At 34.9% G+C, this 15,827-nt stretch overlaps 1 protein-coding gene across 2 annotated transcripts in view; it reads right to left on the bottom strand.

The window, feature by feature from the left end:
• Positions 1-15,827, bottom strand: part of l(3)80Fg (dnaJ homolog subfamily C member 16 l(3)80Fg) — a 405,661-nt gene that overhangs the window by 196,876 nt on the left and 192,958 nt on the right. For both annotated transcript variants that reach the window (XM_070113021.1, XM_070113022.1), the window contains one exon: positions 7,506-7,666. In XM_070113021.1, coding sequence (XP_069969122.1) covers positions 7,506-7,666 — 161 coding nt within the window. The remainder of the gene's footprint in view (positions 1-7,505; positions 7,667-15,827) is intronic.

Consider the following 15,827-nt stretch of genomic DNA (forward strand, 5'->3'; position numbering starts at 1 on the left):
TCTCGGAAATCACACGTTTGGCGGACCTGAATACTTATCCGAAATGGATATTGGCCGTCTTAACAAGTATGTAGTCAACACAAGACGTCTTGTCGACTTGTAAGGGTCTTTTGATCCGGATTATAGGAGCTTGTAGGTATCACAACGGACTGGCGTCTTAAGCTGTCCAAGTGGAATCCCTTCTGGGATCGACCTCCTAACCTAACCTAACCTACCTATATATACCACGATAGCCAGACGGCAAATAATGCAATAATCTTACATCGCATTACCTTAGTAGCAGGGACGCAGGACCTGTATGACGAATATTTCAGCTTAAATGAAACTAAACCTCCATATCGAACAATATGCAACATATCAAAACAAAATTAAGTGAACTTATTTTCTTAAATATACTGTAATTTGATTTGGTACTGATTTACGAAAAATATTAAACGAAAATTGAATTTTTGACCGGTTAAGTGAGTTTCATTTTTGGCATATATGCAATCTTTTAAAATTTATCAATTAAAGATTTGCATATGAACGGATTTTAAACATAAATTTAATATACATAATTTCGCACTATTTATGTATATTTTCATCTATCAATAATTACAAAGAAGCGATCTCACAAACGCAAAGGCTGCATTTGCTTACAGCTGATATCTTGCGGACACTTGTTTGTACTGGGGCTACATACAATCGCGCAAGTCAAGGTATTTTTACTTTAAATATAGTTTTATGCCATTTTTTTATTATTACTTCTAGTACCCGCGTATCCACGGAGCTTAATATTGTAAATACTGTTTGTTGTTGTTAAATATAATCCCCTGTGGGATATTTTCGGAAAAACAAATGTGTAAAATTATGAGACGCACTTGATGCGATACGTTTTTTCTAGTATAGTTGGAATTTTGGTTTTGACGCGATTTATTGGTGATGTTCTTTATGCAAAAAAAAAATACTAGTATGGAATAAACGCAGAGCTCAATTTGGTAGGTAAATATATTTTTTATAGTTTTGTGTAATAGTATTAAGAACAAATTATATAATATAATAATTAATTTTTTAGGATGAGCGCGACCGAAAGAAATATTTATTTGAAATAGTTGTATGGGGAAAATGACAGGGATTCATTCGGGCCATCTGACAGTGATTATGAAGACTGGATTCCAGCGCATATTTTTACACAATCAGTCTCCGCTCACGAAGATCACTCAGAGTAAGATGAACAAGGGAATGATGAAGGAGAACAATAGATTGAGAGTAGCGAGAGTGAGGTAGAAGATGATGAAGCAGAAACTACTGAGACTGAAGGTAATAAAAATTGCAATTTTAAATAGTGAATTATTATAATACTTTAGGACGAGCTCATGGATCATCTGGAAGTTTTATTGCGAAGGATAAAACAATTATACAGAAATGTTGTCAATAAGTACAATACGGTAGTCATAATTGTCCATCACATTAACAAAAAAAGCTGAATTTCCTTATCAAAATTATAATGAAAATCATTCAGAATCTCAACGCCAATGGTGGTCTGCTAGGATACCAGAAATTTATTCGTTTTTCGGTGTCATAATTTACGCTGGAGCAAAAAACGAAAATACTGAACACTCTTTTGATATGTGGCATTCCAATTCTGATCCACTGTATCGCGCAACAATGGGAGTAAATGGATTTCATATTATGCGTTTTTTTGAGATTCGAGGACAGCAACAGTCAACCGAAAAAAGAAGATAAGGCAGCACACATTTGAGGTATGAGGACAATGCCTAATTCAAATCTAGCTCATATGTACAAACCTTTTGAAAACTTGACAATCGATGAACAGCTTTGTCCTCCCCGAAGCCGTACTGGATTTACTCAATACATACCGTCGAAAATAGCTAAGTATGGTATCAAAACTTGGTGGTTTTGTGATGTGGAAAATTCATATCCTTTGAACCGTATTATATGGTAAATCATACTCTGGTAAAACAAATAACACTTGCGAAAAAATTCAGGGGGAAACAGTAGTGAAGCAATTAGCGGCTAAGTACCGAAGAAGTGGCAGGAACATTTTTATACTCTCGCAACACGTTGCTACAGAGTATAATAGTTTTGTTCACCTAAAACTAATCGAGTTAGATATAGGGCTATATATATATAAATGATCATGATGAAAAGACGAGTTGAAATCCGGGTGGCTGTCTGTCCGTGCAAGCTGTAACTTGAGATATATTTATGAAACTTGGTAAAAATATTGCCGTTGGTATTGCAGATGGGCGGAATCGGACTACTGCCACGCCCACAAAAAGCCATTAATTAGAAACGAATAAATTGTCATAACTAAGCTCCGCAATAAGATACAAGTACAAGACTGTTATTTTTTATACAGGATCACATTAAGGAGGGGCTTCTGCAGTTTAAATTTTTTAAGTGGGCGTGGTCCCGCCCCCTATCGACAGTGTGAAAATGAATGAAATCGGGTGACAGCCCCGCCCACTCCCCATATAACGGTGTTAAAAACTACTAAAAGCGCGATATATCAAGCACTAAACAAACCAGAGACATTAAATTTTATCTCCGTAATGGTATAAGATGATTTTCTAGGAACCACGTTCAAAATTAGATAGGGGGCGTGGCACCGCCCACTTTTAGGGGAAACCCCATATCTTGGGATCTGCTTAACCGATTTCAACCGAATTCGGTACATAACATTCTTTTCATATCTCTATATTATAGTACGAAAATGGGAGTAATTGGATTACAACCACGCCAATTTCCCATATAACACCATTTTAAATTCCATCTGATTCTTTCACTTTCCACTATGTAAATCAAGCAACAATGATTGCAATGGGTTAAAAGTTTGCGTGGATAATGCGTTTAAAGTATGCCATCTTGTGACCAAAAATTGTCTATATCGAACCATAACTGCTTAACTCTTTAGGTACTGAATATGTGGACCCCAGTGCCCATAGTTGACTTTTTACCGAAAATATAGGTCAATGTGTAAGATATATATTAAAATTCATATAATAACTAGTAAGGGAGGGCTAAGTTCGGATGTAACCGAACATTTTATACTCTCTCAAAGTCAAATGGTATACTCGTTTTAGATTTCTTTGTGGATCTAGCCGCCTTGTTCTATGTTTTATCGCTTTATCGGCAAAATCAATTAATTGTGTTCAAAATAGTCTAATTCTGCTTTAATACAGCTTTTTGCACGGTCCAAAAGCATGTCGAACGAGTGTTTTAGCTCGTTAGCCGGTATGACCGTCAGTATGCCGGTGCAAGCCTTTTGAATGGCCTCCACGTCTGCATTACGCTTTCCTTTCATCGGCAAATGCATTTGCCCGAAAAGGTAGAAGTCGCACGGTGCCATAGGTGAATACGGGGAGTGGTTGATTGTTAAAATGTGATTTTTGGTCAAATAATCGGCCACAAGCGTCGATCGATGAGACGGCGCATTATCGTGCAACAAACGCCAACTTCCATTTTCGCGATATTCGGGCCGAATACGTCGAATACGGCGCACCAAACGCTTCAAAACTCCAAGGTAGAATACCGCATTAACGTTTTGGCCGGGTGGAACAAATTGTTTGTGGACAATGCCCTTGGAATCATAAAAACAAATCAGCATTGTCTTCACTTTTGACTTCTCCAGGCGCGATTTTTTGGGATTCGGCTCATTTCTCATTTATGTCCTCACGACCACTTTGAAAACGTTGTAACCACTCGTCCACTGTGCTACGAGATAGGTAATCATCGCCATAAACTTGTTTCATCAATTGATATGTTCCGGTAAAAGTTTTACCAATTTTAAAACAAAATTTAATGTTGGATCTTTGTTCGAAGCTTATTTTCGCACCGATGACACAAACATACTGACAATTAAAACTCAATAACTTCACTTCCAATAGATAAAATGTCATGAAATTTTTACTGGAAATCGATAAAGGATAGCAGATTCTAACGCACTAGTCGATATATAGACACTAGATTTTACTTTGTTACTTTTTTACTGTTTACTTTGGAACGCACCTTGTATAACATAGAAATATGAGAAAAATATTACAATAAGTACCGAAAAAATTATTTAAACTCTCGATAATTGTATGTCTTTGTGTCAAAAATGGGTTGGATCGAATCAATACTTCCTTTAATATAAAATTTTGCCTGAAGTAATTTCCCGGGCTTTGATCCTTGCAAGTTGCGAGAGTAAAAAATGTTCAGTTACACCCTAACTTAGAACTTCCTTACTGGTTTTGCATAACTTTTTTAGTACTCTTCCCGTTGCTAAACACTTGCGTGTGTTCGTGCTGAATAATAATTGGTCATATGACAGTCACAGCTGAAAAAATTGTGTCAGCGCGCAGAACAAAGTTCTATCATTTTCTTAAGAGCGTTGTGCAAAAACTGATGTAAACAAACGCATGTGTGTGAGTTTACATCTCTCTTTAACACATGGCTGTTCGGAATTGATTCACTTTATATCTATACTGCTCACACTCATGTCTTTTTCTGAGCCATTGCTGACCATAAATCCATCATAGCTGCAATTTCTCAGTCATGACTGTAAATCTATCACAAGTGAAAAATTCTTATGCGCAGTACATAATATAATTTTTTTTCTTTAATAAATTTTAAACTTTTAATCAAAATTATTTATAATAATATACATAAATATAAAAAGGATTGCAACAAAAAATATAATTACATAATAAAATTTGAAAAGAAATTTTCACTTAATGCCATCTCCTCCTCTCAATAGCTCTGCGTCCTCAATCAGTGGATATTTCTGTATTTAAAAATGCAAACGTAGATTAACTAAATAAATAGTTTTATTTGAAACTTATTTAGCTTGTATGTATATCATAGGTGAAAACTCCTCTCTTTCATAAAAATGTATATTTTTAACACCAAACCCAAAAGAAGCGTGCAACACTTTTCGTTTTTGGCAAAAAGAACACTAAAATTTGTTTTGCGCAATTGTTGAGTAAAGGATTCAGCAGTTTCATTCTTACATATGTAAGCAATATGATTCGAAGATGTCTCTCTTTTACAATAACAGTGACGGTCAGTTGACAAGTAAACTACTGACATAATAACTGTGAGTGTATTGGTGAACCCATCAGCAGTTTCTTGTAGGATAAGTACTGCAACCCTGTTACTAACTTGATAATATGCTGCTGATGCTCGGCTGATAGTCTGCTGCAATATTGCAGCAATTGCTTCGCACAGAACATGTAACTTAGATATATGAAAATTTAATGTGTATATAATTGCTGACGAAATGGTGGATAAGAGAAAACTTTTTGATAATACGTACAAAAGAATATATATAAAGTATCGGTTTTATTTAAAGAATACTGCAAAAAAAGGAAAGTCATATAAGTGATAACTTTTTTAGAATAATTGATTTACCATACATTTTACGCTAATAAACAAATAACAAATTGTATCGCACATAAAATTAATATTTATTAGAAATTCCACTTACAATTCCATTGCGTTGATACTATGGATAAAATGATTCAAAGATACGCAAATCAAGGACGATCATTTCGAAGATCAATGGCAATGTTCTTCATTATGCTAGAAATTTCTTAACTGGCATCATATCCAAATTTTTATGTAAATTGAGTGAAAGACTGACTATGAAAATGATAGAGCAACGCACAGTTAACCATCAAGTGATGCGAGCTTTTACTACGAAGGTTGCCATAGAGTATTTTGGGCCATGCAGTAGAAACTCCTACGCCAAATCCTGGCTCAGTGGTTCAACTAGATGAAACTGGACGGATCTTACCATACAAGTATGTGCAAAAGCTGTAATAATTGTCGCCTGCCAATTTGTGATGAACATTCAATAATAGTGCACAATATCTTAAATATGAATTATGCATTATATAAAAAAAAAACTGTAATATTAATAAAACTTAATTGGATTAATTTAATAAACCATTTGCAATTCGATTTTTATGCTTACTACTGTGGGTACCAGGGTACCCAGTTTGCTTATGGGATGATGGCTGAAGTTTACGCTAATTTTAATAGTATAATTAAAATAAAATAAAATTAAGGGGTTACATAGGTCTTGAAGGCCAAAAAAAAAAGCTTATTTTCTCTAATTTTTTTAAAAGATACTAAATAAAGTATACAATTTATTTTGTTTACATATAAAAGTGCAATATGTGGACAACATTTGATGAAAATTTGAATGTAAATAGTATAAGTTAAGGCGTTGGTAGTGTAGTGCAGTAGACCGTCCACAAGAAAGTGCTTTCGTGGTAGTCATGATAACTTTTTCAATTTTTATCTATCAAAAATCCAAATTTTTTCTTAAAGTAGGTACATTTTCCTTGTCCCTGAACGAAGAAAAATTAAAAAAAAATTAAAAAATTAATTTTTTTTGTGGCGTTTTTTACAAAAAACGTAATTTTTTGCATAACATTAGGCCACATATTGGCTTGTAAAATGAGTTGAAATCAAAGATAAAATAAATCCTTCGTTCAGGGACTACGAAAACATGCTTAAAAGAAGTGTGGAAAATTTTAACTCGATAGCTTCAATAGTCGTTGAGAAATTTTGACTACCGATTTCGATAAAGTGGTTTTAAGTAAAACGCGTTTAAAGTTATCGCTTCGGTCAAGCCATGACAGAGACAGCGGGTTATAAAACTCTCTAATTTCTACAATTTCGTCTCGATCGACTTGAAACTTGGGGAAAATATTCCTGACACTTTGTACGTTTATACAAAAAATTATTTAAAAAAAAATGAACTTTTTGAAGTTTCAAGACCTATGTAACCCCTTAAATGCACACATGAAAGCTAGCTAGCTTTCGAATTAAACAATGAAGATTCATGCTAATACATCGTGGTGGGCCCCCGGTCATTGATATAAAGATTGAGCAAAATGGGCAAAAAATGTAATAACGATAAATGTTATAAACCAATTTAAAACCCATAAAATCGCGCAGCGAAAAATTACTAAATTAGTAAATTTGAGTGACTAAATAGTCCACAGTAAAATTGAGCGGCTAGTTCAAGAAAATTTAATACAAATAAAAACTGCACCAAACAAAATTAAGGGGAACATAAAATGAAATCCGAAACTATTGGCTCTATACGTTTAACGAAATCCCAATACTGAGATCCAGAAATGTAACATTAATCTAACTGTAACACAGGCTGAGTGTAGTAGTCTTATGGTGTGAGCATGTATGCCGGCGTTGGGAATTTAGTCTTTGTTGAGAAGGAGTTCAGAAAATAACTGGAGTTTTTTCTATTAAACTACACTTTCATATCAATAATTTGGCTTTGGAATCACAAAGTTTAACCACGTACTTAATGCTTATATCTACAAACTTTTAAACCTTATTTTTTACATATATAAACATGTGTAGTGTAAACAACCAAAAATTGTTTTAAACGATTTATGAAAAATATAAAATAAATAGAAGACTGTGAAATATATTTTTAATAAAGTTTTAAATATTAATCTTATTTTTGAATATATATTATGTTATTTTACCTTGAATATATATGCAAATCGTACTCTTTCTATGCTATATTCAGTCTGAAGAGCAATATTTCGGAAGGTAGTGCGAACAAAATTATAAGAATCATTGTTTTCTGTAATAAGAATAACACATAAACGTTTCCGAGGTTGACTCCACTCAGCTGGACATACTCCTGAAATATTTTAAATGAAAATGTATGATTATTAACAGATATATATTTAATGTTACAAGTAAAGAAAGGCCAATTTGTATGTAACCTAACATTTTAAACTCTTGCAATTAGCGCGACTCAAAGACAAAGAATAATTTTGAGGTATTGAAAAATATTGGTATTGACATCGACAGATATATTCGGCTAAAGTCTGCTAAATTAACAATAACCATTATATATATGGGCTGGGGTAATTCGTTTCACCTATTTTTCCCATCAAACTACCCATTATCAGGTGTCCATTTAATTTTGTCAAGGTAGCTTTTGCAGACAACAACGGAAAGTGAATCAGACTCATGTTTGTATAATTGAAATGTTCGACAGTGTTTGGGTTGTATATCATATCCGTGACACTGATTTACTAGCGCATTTGCTGTACAAATACTATTTTGATAGATCAATAATTTTCCCTCGATCCGCTGCAAGGATCTTATCGACTACACACTATTTTTTAATGAAAGAACGATTTGTCTGATTCCATTCAAAATCTGGTTTAATACAAAGTCAATGATCTCATTTATACCAATTTGCAGTCTTCCTGACCAACTACGCTTATGCTTTAGTTAGTGCCCAAACAGTCACCGACATTCCTCCCTTTCTTACTTACCGTATCACACCAAATTTGTCAAAAGTTATGCCCGTAGTTGCCATTGTTCTATTTGTATACACTATTTACTCAAAATAGTTTACCTACTTATAAATAAGTGTATTCGACTGTGATTTTAATTTATTTTAGGAATATTTCAAATATATTCAAGTTAATTTTTTTATTACTACAAAATATCGAGATTGGCAACCCTGCGTAGCAAGAGATTGCTCTCTCACTCTCAGCTCACTCGTTTCTACGAAAAAAAAGCCCAATTTTCGCGGATATGCTACCGTATGGTCTTTTGAAGCGATGGTGACTGATCATTTACATTACGCTCTCATTAGATAGGTCGTATCAGCTGATTCGGGACACGGTTTTGCGTCGGTGACTGTTTGTGCATTAGTGACCGAAATGCCGCCTTTCCTTACTGGCAACGTAGAAATCAGTTTTTCTCTTTTGTTTTTATTTGAGCAATGTTGCCATTGCTCAATTTATACACATGGTTTTGCACATATCTGCATAGCTTTTAACAATTTTCATAACGCAAAACATCACTTATAACTAGATTCCAACTATTAACCAGTAAGGAAGGGCTAAGTTCGGATGTAAAGTCAAATGGTATAATCGTTTTAGATTTCTTTGTGGATCTTGCCGCCTTGTTCTATGTTGACCGATATTTTCGGAAAAAGTCAACTACAGGCACTGGGGTCCACATATTCAGTACCTAGGGGTTTGAACAGTTTTGGTTCAATTTAGATAATTTTTGGTCACAAGGTGGCGTATCATTCACGCAAATTTTGCCGATATAATCATTGTTGCTTGATTTTCAGACTGGACAGTGAAAAAATCAGATGGAATTTAAAATGATGTCATATGGAAAATAGGCGTGGTTGTAATCCAATTGCTCCCATTTTCGTACTATAATATAGAGATATGAAAAGAATGTTATGTACCGAATTCGGATGAAATCGGTTAAGCAGATCCCAAGATATGGGTTTTCACCTAAAAGTGGGCGGTGCCACGCCCTTTATCAAATTTTGAACGTGGTTCCTATAAAATCATCTTATACCATTATGGAGATAAAATTTAATGTCTCTGGGTTGTTTAGTGCTTGATTTATCGCGTTTTAGTAGTTTTTAACACTACCGTTATATGGGGAGTGGGCGGTGTTGTCACCCGGTTTCAGCCATTTTCCCACCGTGGATAGAGATACTAAAAATATTCGTTCCCAGTGAATTTTGTTATCATAGCTTCAGTGGTATAGGAGATATGCACATTTAACTTATAAGGGACCACGTCCACTTAAAAAAAAAATTAACTACAAATGTCCCTCCCTAATGTGATCCTGTATACCAAAAAAGGGTCTTGTATCTTGTTTTGGAGCTTAGTTATGGCAATTTATTTGTTTTTGATTAATGGCGTTTTGTGGGCGTGGCAGTGATCCGATTACGCCCATCTGCAATACCAACCGTCTTACGGTACCAAGAAACATGTTAACTATCTCAAGTTACAGCTTGTACAGACGGACGGACGAACGGACAGACAGTCAACCGGATTTCAAGTCTCTTCATCCTGATCATTTATACATACATATATAACCCTATATCTAACTCGATTTGCGAGAGTGTAAAAATAGTCTACATACACTGGCCAAAGAAAGTATTCGACATATGAATTTTTCTATTTATTTTTAAAATATTCCTTAATATAAACTAATAAAAGATCAAAAATCAGTGTTTTTTGAAGCAATAATTTATTTAGATTGTAACTTGATGGCTTTTATGATAATAAAAACAACAAAACTAATCAAAAAAGCACAAAAACTAAATAACCCCGAATATTGAAGCAAAAAAATATTCGACAATTACGCAAAAGAGCGAATTCCAATAATTAACGGTAAAAAATAACGATCAGTTTGAATATTTTGCTTAACATTATTTTGCAGCAATCAATTTTAAAGCGATATTTAAAGTAAATAAGTGAAGTATTAAAGTATATTTTTTATAAGTATTTAAATAAAAAATTTTATCGTAAAGTACTTTAAAAGTGGATTAACCGAAAGCAAAATAGCCGAATTAGTTGATAGGCCACGTACAACTATTCATTATATTTTAAAAAATGGAAAGATAAGAAGTCGGTTGAAAATTATCCAAGGTGTGGTCGACCTAAAGTCTTTTGTAAAACAGACGAACGTTGGTTGGTTCGCCAGGTCAAAAAAGAACCAAAAACAAATGCCACGGTTCTCTCCAAACATGTTAAAGAAAGCCTAAACATAGATGTGACACCCCAAACCATTCGAAATATTTTAATTTATTAATTAATAAATATTTGCAAATTAATGACTACAGGGGAAGAGTTGCGCGCAAAAAGCCACATATCTCTAAAAAAAATAGATTGGAAAGATTAAGCTTTGCAAAAACGTATATAAAGAAGCCCGCTGAATTTTGGAGTAATGTGATGTTTGCAGATGAGAGCAAATTTAATCTTTTTGGATGTGATGGCAAAGTAATTGTGTACAGAAAACCCAATACAGAGCTGGAAGAGCGAAATACAGTGGCAACTGTGAAACACGGAGGTGGAGGCGTTATTATTTGAGGGTGTATGTCGGCAGCAGGAGTTGGAAAAATGGAACCAATTCGCCAAATCATGGACCACATGCAATATATTGGTATTTTGAAGAGAAACTTGCGAACTAGTGCAGAAAATCTCGGAATCGGAGCGACTTTCCAGTTTTACCAAGATAACGACCCGAAGCATCCCGCATTAAATACAAAGCCTTGGGTTTTATACAATTGCCCTGGAGTAATTAAAACGCCTGCTCAAAGTCCAGATCTAAATCCCATTGAGCATCTATGGGATCATTTAGAAAGAAGACTAAGACAGCGTCATTTTACGAGCAAAACCCAAATGGAACAGATACTAATGGAAGAGTGGTACAGTATAGACACATCCATAACAAGAAAGTTGGTCGAATCAATACCAAGACGTTTAAAAGAAGTAGTCCGAAGAAAAGGAAGAGCTACGCGATATTAAAAAGTGATTTTTTGTTTTTTAACTTGGATTTTACATGAATTGTCGAATATTTTTTTTGCTTTTAATTTTGAAGTAATTCAGTTTTTTTGTTAGTTTTGCTGTTTTTATTATCATAAAAGTCATCAAGTTGCAAACTAAATAAATTATTGCTTTAAAAAACACTGGTTTTTGGTCTTTTATTAGTTTATATTAAGGAATATTTCAAAAATAAATAAACAAAATGCATATGTCGAATACTTTCTTTGGCCAGTGTATTTATAAATAACTTATTACAAAATATAGAGACTGGCAACCCTACGTTGCAAGAGAGCCCTCTGCTGATTCGTTGTTCGTTCGACGGAAGAAGCGGTGGTGGGTGTTCATTTACATTGAGCTCTCATAAGATAGGTCATATCTGCTAATTCGGTGTATAGTTTTGCGTCGGTCACTAACTAAATCATTAATGAAATTTCAGACTACTCGGGATCGAATTGCAACTTTCACCAAAAACTGAACGTGCCTCCGCCCTTTAATAAGTTTAATGTATATGTCGACTAGTGCGTTAGAATCTGCTATCCCTTATCGACTTCCAGTAAAAATTTCATGACATTTCATTGGAAGTGAAGTTATTTCGTTTTAAGTGTTAGTATGTTTTTGTCATCGGTGCAAAAATGAGCTTCGAACAAAGAGCCAACATTAATTTTTGTTTTAAAATTGGTAAAACTTTAACCGAAACATATCAATTGATGAAACAAGTTTATGGCGATGATTGCCTATCCCGTATCAGAGTGCACGAGAAATGGTTTCAACGTTTTTAAAGTGGTCGTGAGGACATAAGTGAGAAATGAGTCGAAACCCAAAAAATCGCGCTTGGAGAAGTCAAAAGTGAATCAATTGATGAAACAAGTTTATGGCGATGATTGCCTATCCCGTATCAGAGTGCACGAGAAATGGTTTCAACGTTTTTAAAGTGGTCGTGAGGACATAAGTGAGAAATGAGTCGAAACCCAAAAAATCGCGCTTGGAGAAGTCAAAAGTGAAGACAATGCTTATTTTTTTTTTATGATTCCAAGGGCATTGTCCACAAACAATTTGTTCCATCCAGCCAAAACGTTAATGCGGTATTCTACCTTGGAGTTTTGAAGCGTTTGGTGCGCCGTATTCGACGTGTTCGGCCCGAATATCGCGAAGATGGAAGTTGGGGTTTGTTGCACCATAATGCGCGGTCTCATCGATCGACGCTTGTGGCCGATTATTTGACCAAAAATCACATTTTAACAATCAACCACTCCCCGTATTCACCTATTGCACCGTTCGACTTCTACCTGTTCGGACAAATGCATTTGCCGATGAAAGAAAAGCGTTATGCATACATGGAGGCCATACAAAAGGCTTGCACCGGCATACTGGCGGCTATATCGGGCTATACCGGGTAACGAGCTAAAACACTCGTTCGACATGCTTTTGGACCGTGCAAAAAGCTGTACTAAAGCAGAAGGAGACTATTTTGAATAAAACTAATTGATTTTGCCGATAAAACCATTTGTTCTATCTTTTTTTAAAAGTCCTGTTTACTTTGGAACGCACCTTGTATATCACCTAAATTTTCACAGGAAAAATCATTTCGCCACTCATGCGACAACGGTGAAATCGATTAACGGTTCGTTAAAAACTACTAAAAGTGCGATAAATCCAAACGCGTCAGAGACATTAGTTTTAACATCCAGGATGGCACAGACGGCTTAGCATTAATTTAGCATTCCTATGCCAAAAAACGGGCGAAATCGGATTACTAACATGCCTATTTCCCATATAACACAAATTTAAACTCCAACGGATTTTTTCACTTTTCATTATACAAATCAAGCACCAATTAATGAGCATAGAACTATGCACGAATAGTGAGTATGCCACCTTATGACCAAAAATTGTCCAAATCGAACCAAAATTCTTCAAGCCCCCATATATCGGAAATGTGGATCCCAGAGCCTATGGCTATCTTTCTACCGAAGGCCTGTATGTCAGAAATGGGTTCAAACAGGTCAATATTTCCCTTAGCCCCTTTATACCCAATAAAAAGATTTTCGAACTTTCGGCTGACTTTATACCCCATATATCGGCTAATATGTGAGTTATTTTAATAAAATTTAGTAAGCGTTTTTTTCTCCTAGCGGTACATTTATGTGCCTAAAATAGATAAAATCGCGTGAAAACGGGCAGCATCTGTTTCAGTTAAAATATACAGTAATGCCAAAAACAGATTAAATCACGTCAATACTACACCTATCTCCCATATCATTTTCAAACTTACGGTTGGCCAATACCGTATATATCAACTATCTCCCATATCATTTTCAAACTTACGGTTGGCCAATACCATATATATCTGTCAATATGTAAGATATTTTAGCAAATCAACCGAACGTATAATATTGGATATACTTAAGTTTAATGCCGAAAATATTTAAATATTTAGTTATTTATTCGTAAACGTCAATCGGCAATATACAGTAAAAGTGAATAATAATGTTATTATTAATATTAGTATTGCAAAAATATAGTAAGTAACTTATACAAAAATTAAATGAGACATAATATAGAGAATCCAAAGAGGAGAAACAAAATTCAGTTAACGTTAAAAATAATATAAATAATATAATATAATCCGAGCTTCAGCCATTGTAGTAGTCGTATAGATGTCTTCTCAATTCAATGTTAAGAGAATGGGTGGAATCTCCGAAGAACTGGATCTGAGGAGTCATGTCATTTACATAATTAGCTATCCTGTTTCTAGGACCGCATATGACATAGCTTTTAGTTGATTTGGTTGTTTTAATAAAGCGATTGCGTCTGAGACTTGACCCATCTGTGATTATTTCAAAGCTGTCATGTACCTCAGGAGCCTCGATAAAACCATTCAAGACTTTATAAAAGAACATTAAGTCTGCTAGTTTACGTCGAGCTGGTAGAGAGTTGATGTGGAACTTTTTCTTTACTTCCTCCACAGCTGCTGTCGATGTTTGCCATGTTAAGAAAAATGACAGTGACTTGCTACTGAATTTTTTCAAGTCTATTGACTTGAATATCAATAAATGGCGACCATATTACCGTCCCATATTCTAAAATGGGGCGAACTAATGTAGTAAAGAGTTTAACTAAGGTGACGCATTACTGAAGTCTTTTGCTGCTCTAGTGATGAGTCCAAGCACTTTGTAGGCTTGTAAGGCGATTTTATCAGTGTGCTTATGGAAAGTCAACCTGTTGTCTATGATTATTCCAAGATCTTTTCGTTCGACGACTTCCTAAAGTTTCTGGTCATTTATTTTGTAGTTCATGACTTCAAGTGAGCGTGCTCTTGAAAAGGTTATTGCAGCGCATTTAGTGATATTTAAATATAATTTATTGGCAGTACACCAGGTGCTTAGGGAATCCAAGTCTTGCTGCAGACAGATTTTATCTACTTCTTCACGTATCATCCTGAAGATTTTGAGGTCATCCGCGTACAGCAAGTATTCAGATTCAAAATGTTTACCAATATCATTAACAATTATATTGAATAATAAAGGATCTAAATTATACCATAATCATTTATACCATAATTTTGGAGTCTCATTAGTAATGTTTCATGCGTGGACATTTGTGTCAGCATTCATAGACTCAAGTATGTAGTTAATATAGATAAACAAACGAGTTGTTGTGGATCGCCAACAAATCCATGCTGAAGTGTGATGATAATATCCTTGAAGGACGCTGCCAGTTGTGATAGCACCAATTTTTCAAAGAGCTTCGCTAGTGATGATTGGATGCAGATTGGACAGTAGTTTTTTACGTCAGATCTATGTCCAGACTGTCCCCTGTGATAGCGATTTACTAAAAATATGAGATATTGGCTCACAGAGTCCTACCGCACAACCGCGTAGAAATATATTTGGTAGTCCATCGTGGCCAGCACCTTTATTTATATCAAGCGATGCTAGCTGTTTGAAAACGTCATCAAAACTGGCATCCATGTCAGATAAGTTGCAATTTACTCCAGAATTGCCATTATGATAAGTTGAAGCAGCAGGTATGGCCATTGAGTTTTGCGTATATCCAGCATCATTGGATGTATAGGTGTTCTCGAAAAAAGATGCAAATAAGTTGCTGATTCCTTTTCCAGTGTTTGCTATTGAATTGTTCCATCGAACTTCCGCTGATATATCTGTGTTTTTTTTTCTCTTATTCTTCATGAACTTCCAGAAGGCTCGGGTGTTCGTCTTGACGGAGTTTTCTACCAGGGCCACGTAATTTCGATAACATCTAGCTCTTAATGTTTAGCATTGATATCTTAAGCTCGCAAACCACTTATAGTTAGGTCTTGTGCTCCTTTGTTTGTAGATTGCATGTGCCTTGTTTTTTGTTTTATTTTGCGTATAACTTCCAAGGTAAACCAACACGGATAGTTGCCGGGTTTTTTAGCATGCCGCGGAAGGAATCTATCAACACCTTCATGCACTTTTTGGGTAAAACCAATTCAATTTT

This window comes from Bactrocera oleae, chromosome 2 (assembly GCF_042242935.1).
Source record: "Bactrocera oleae isolate idBacOlea1 chromosome 2, idBacOlea1, whole genome shotgun sequence".
Lineage (NCBI taxonomy): Eukaryota > Metazoa > Arthropoda > Insecta > Diptera > Tephritidae > Bactrocera > Bactrocera oleae.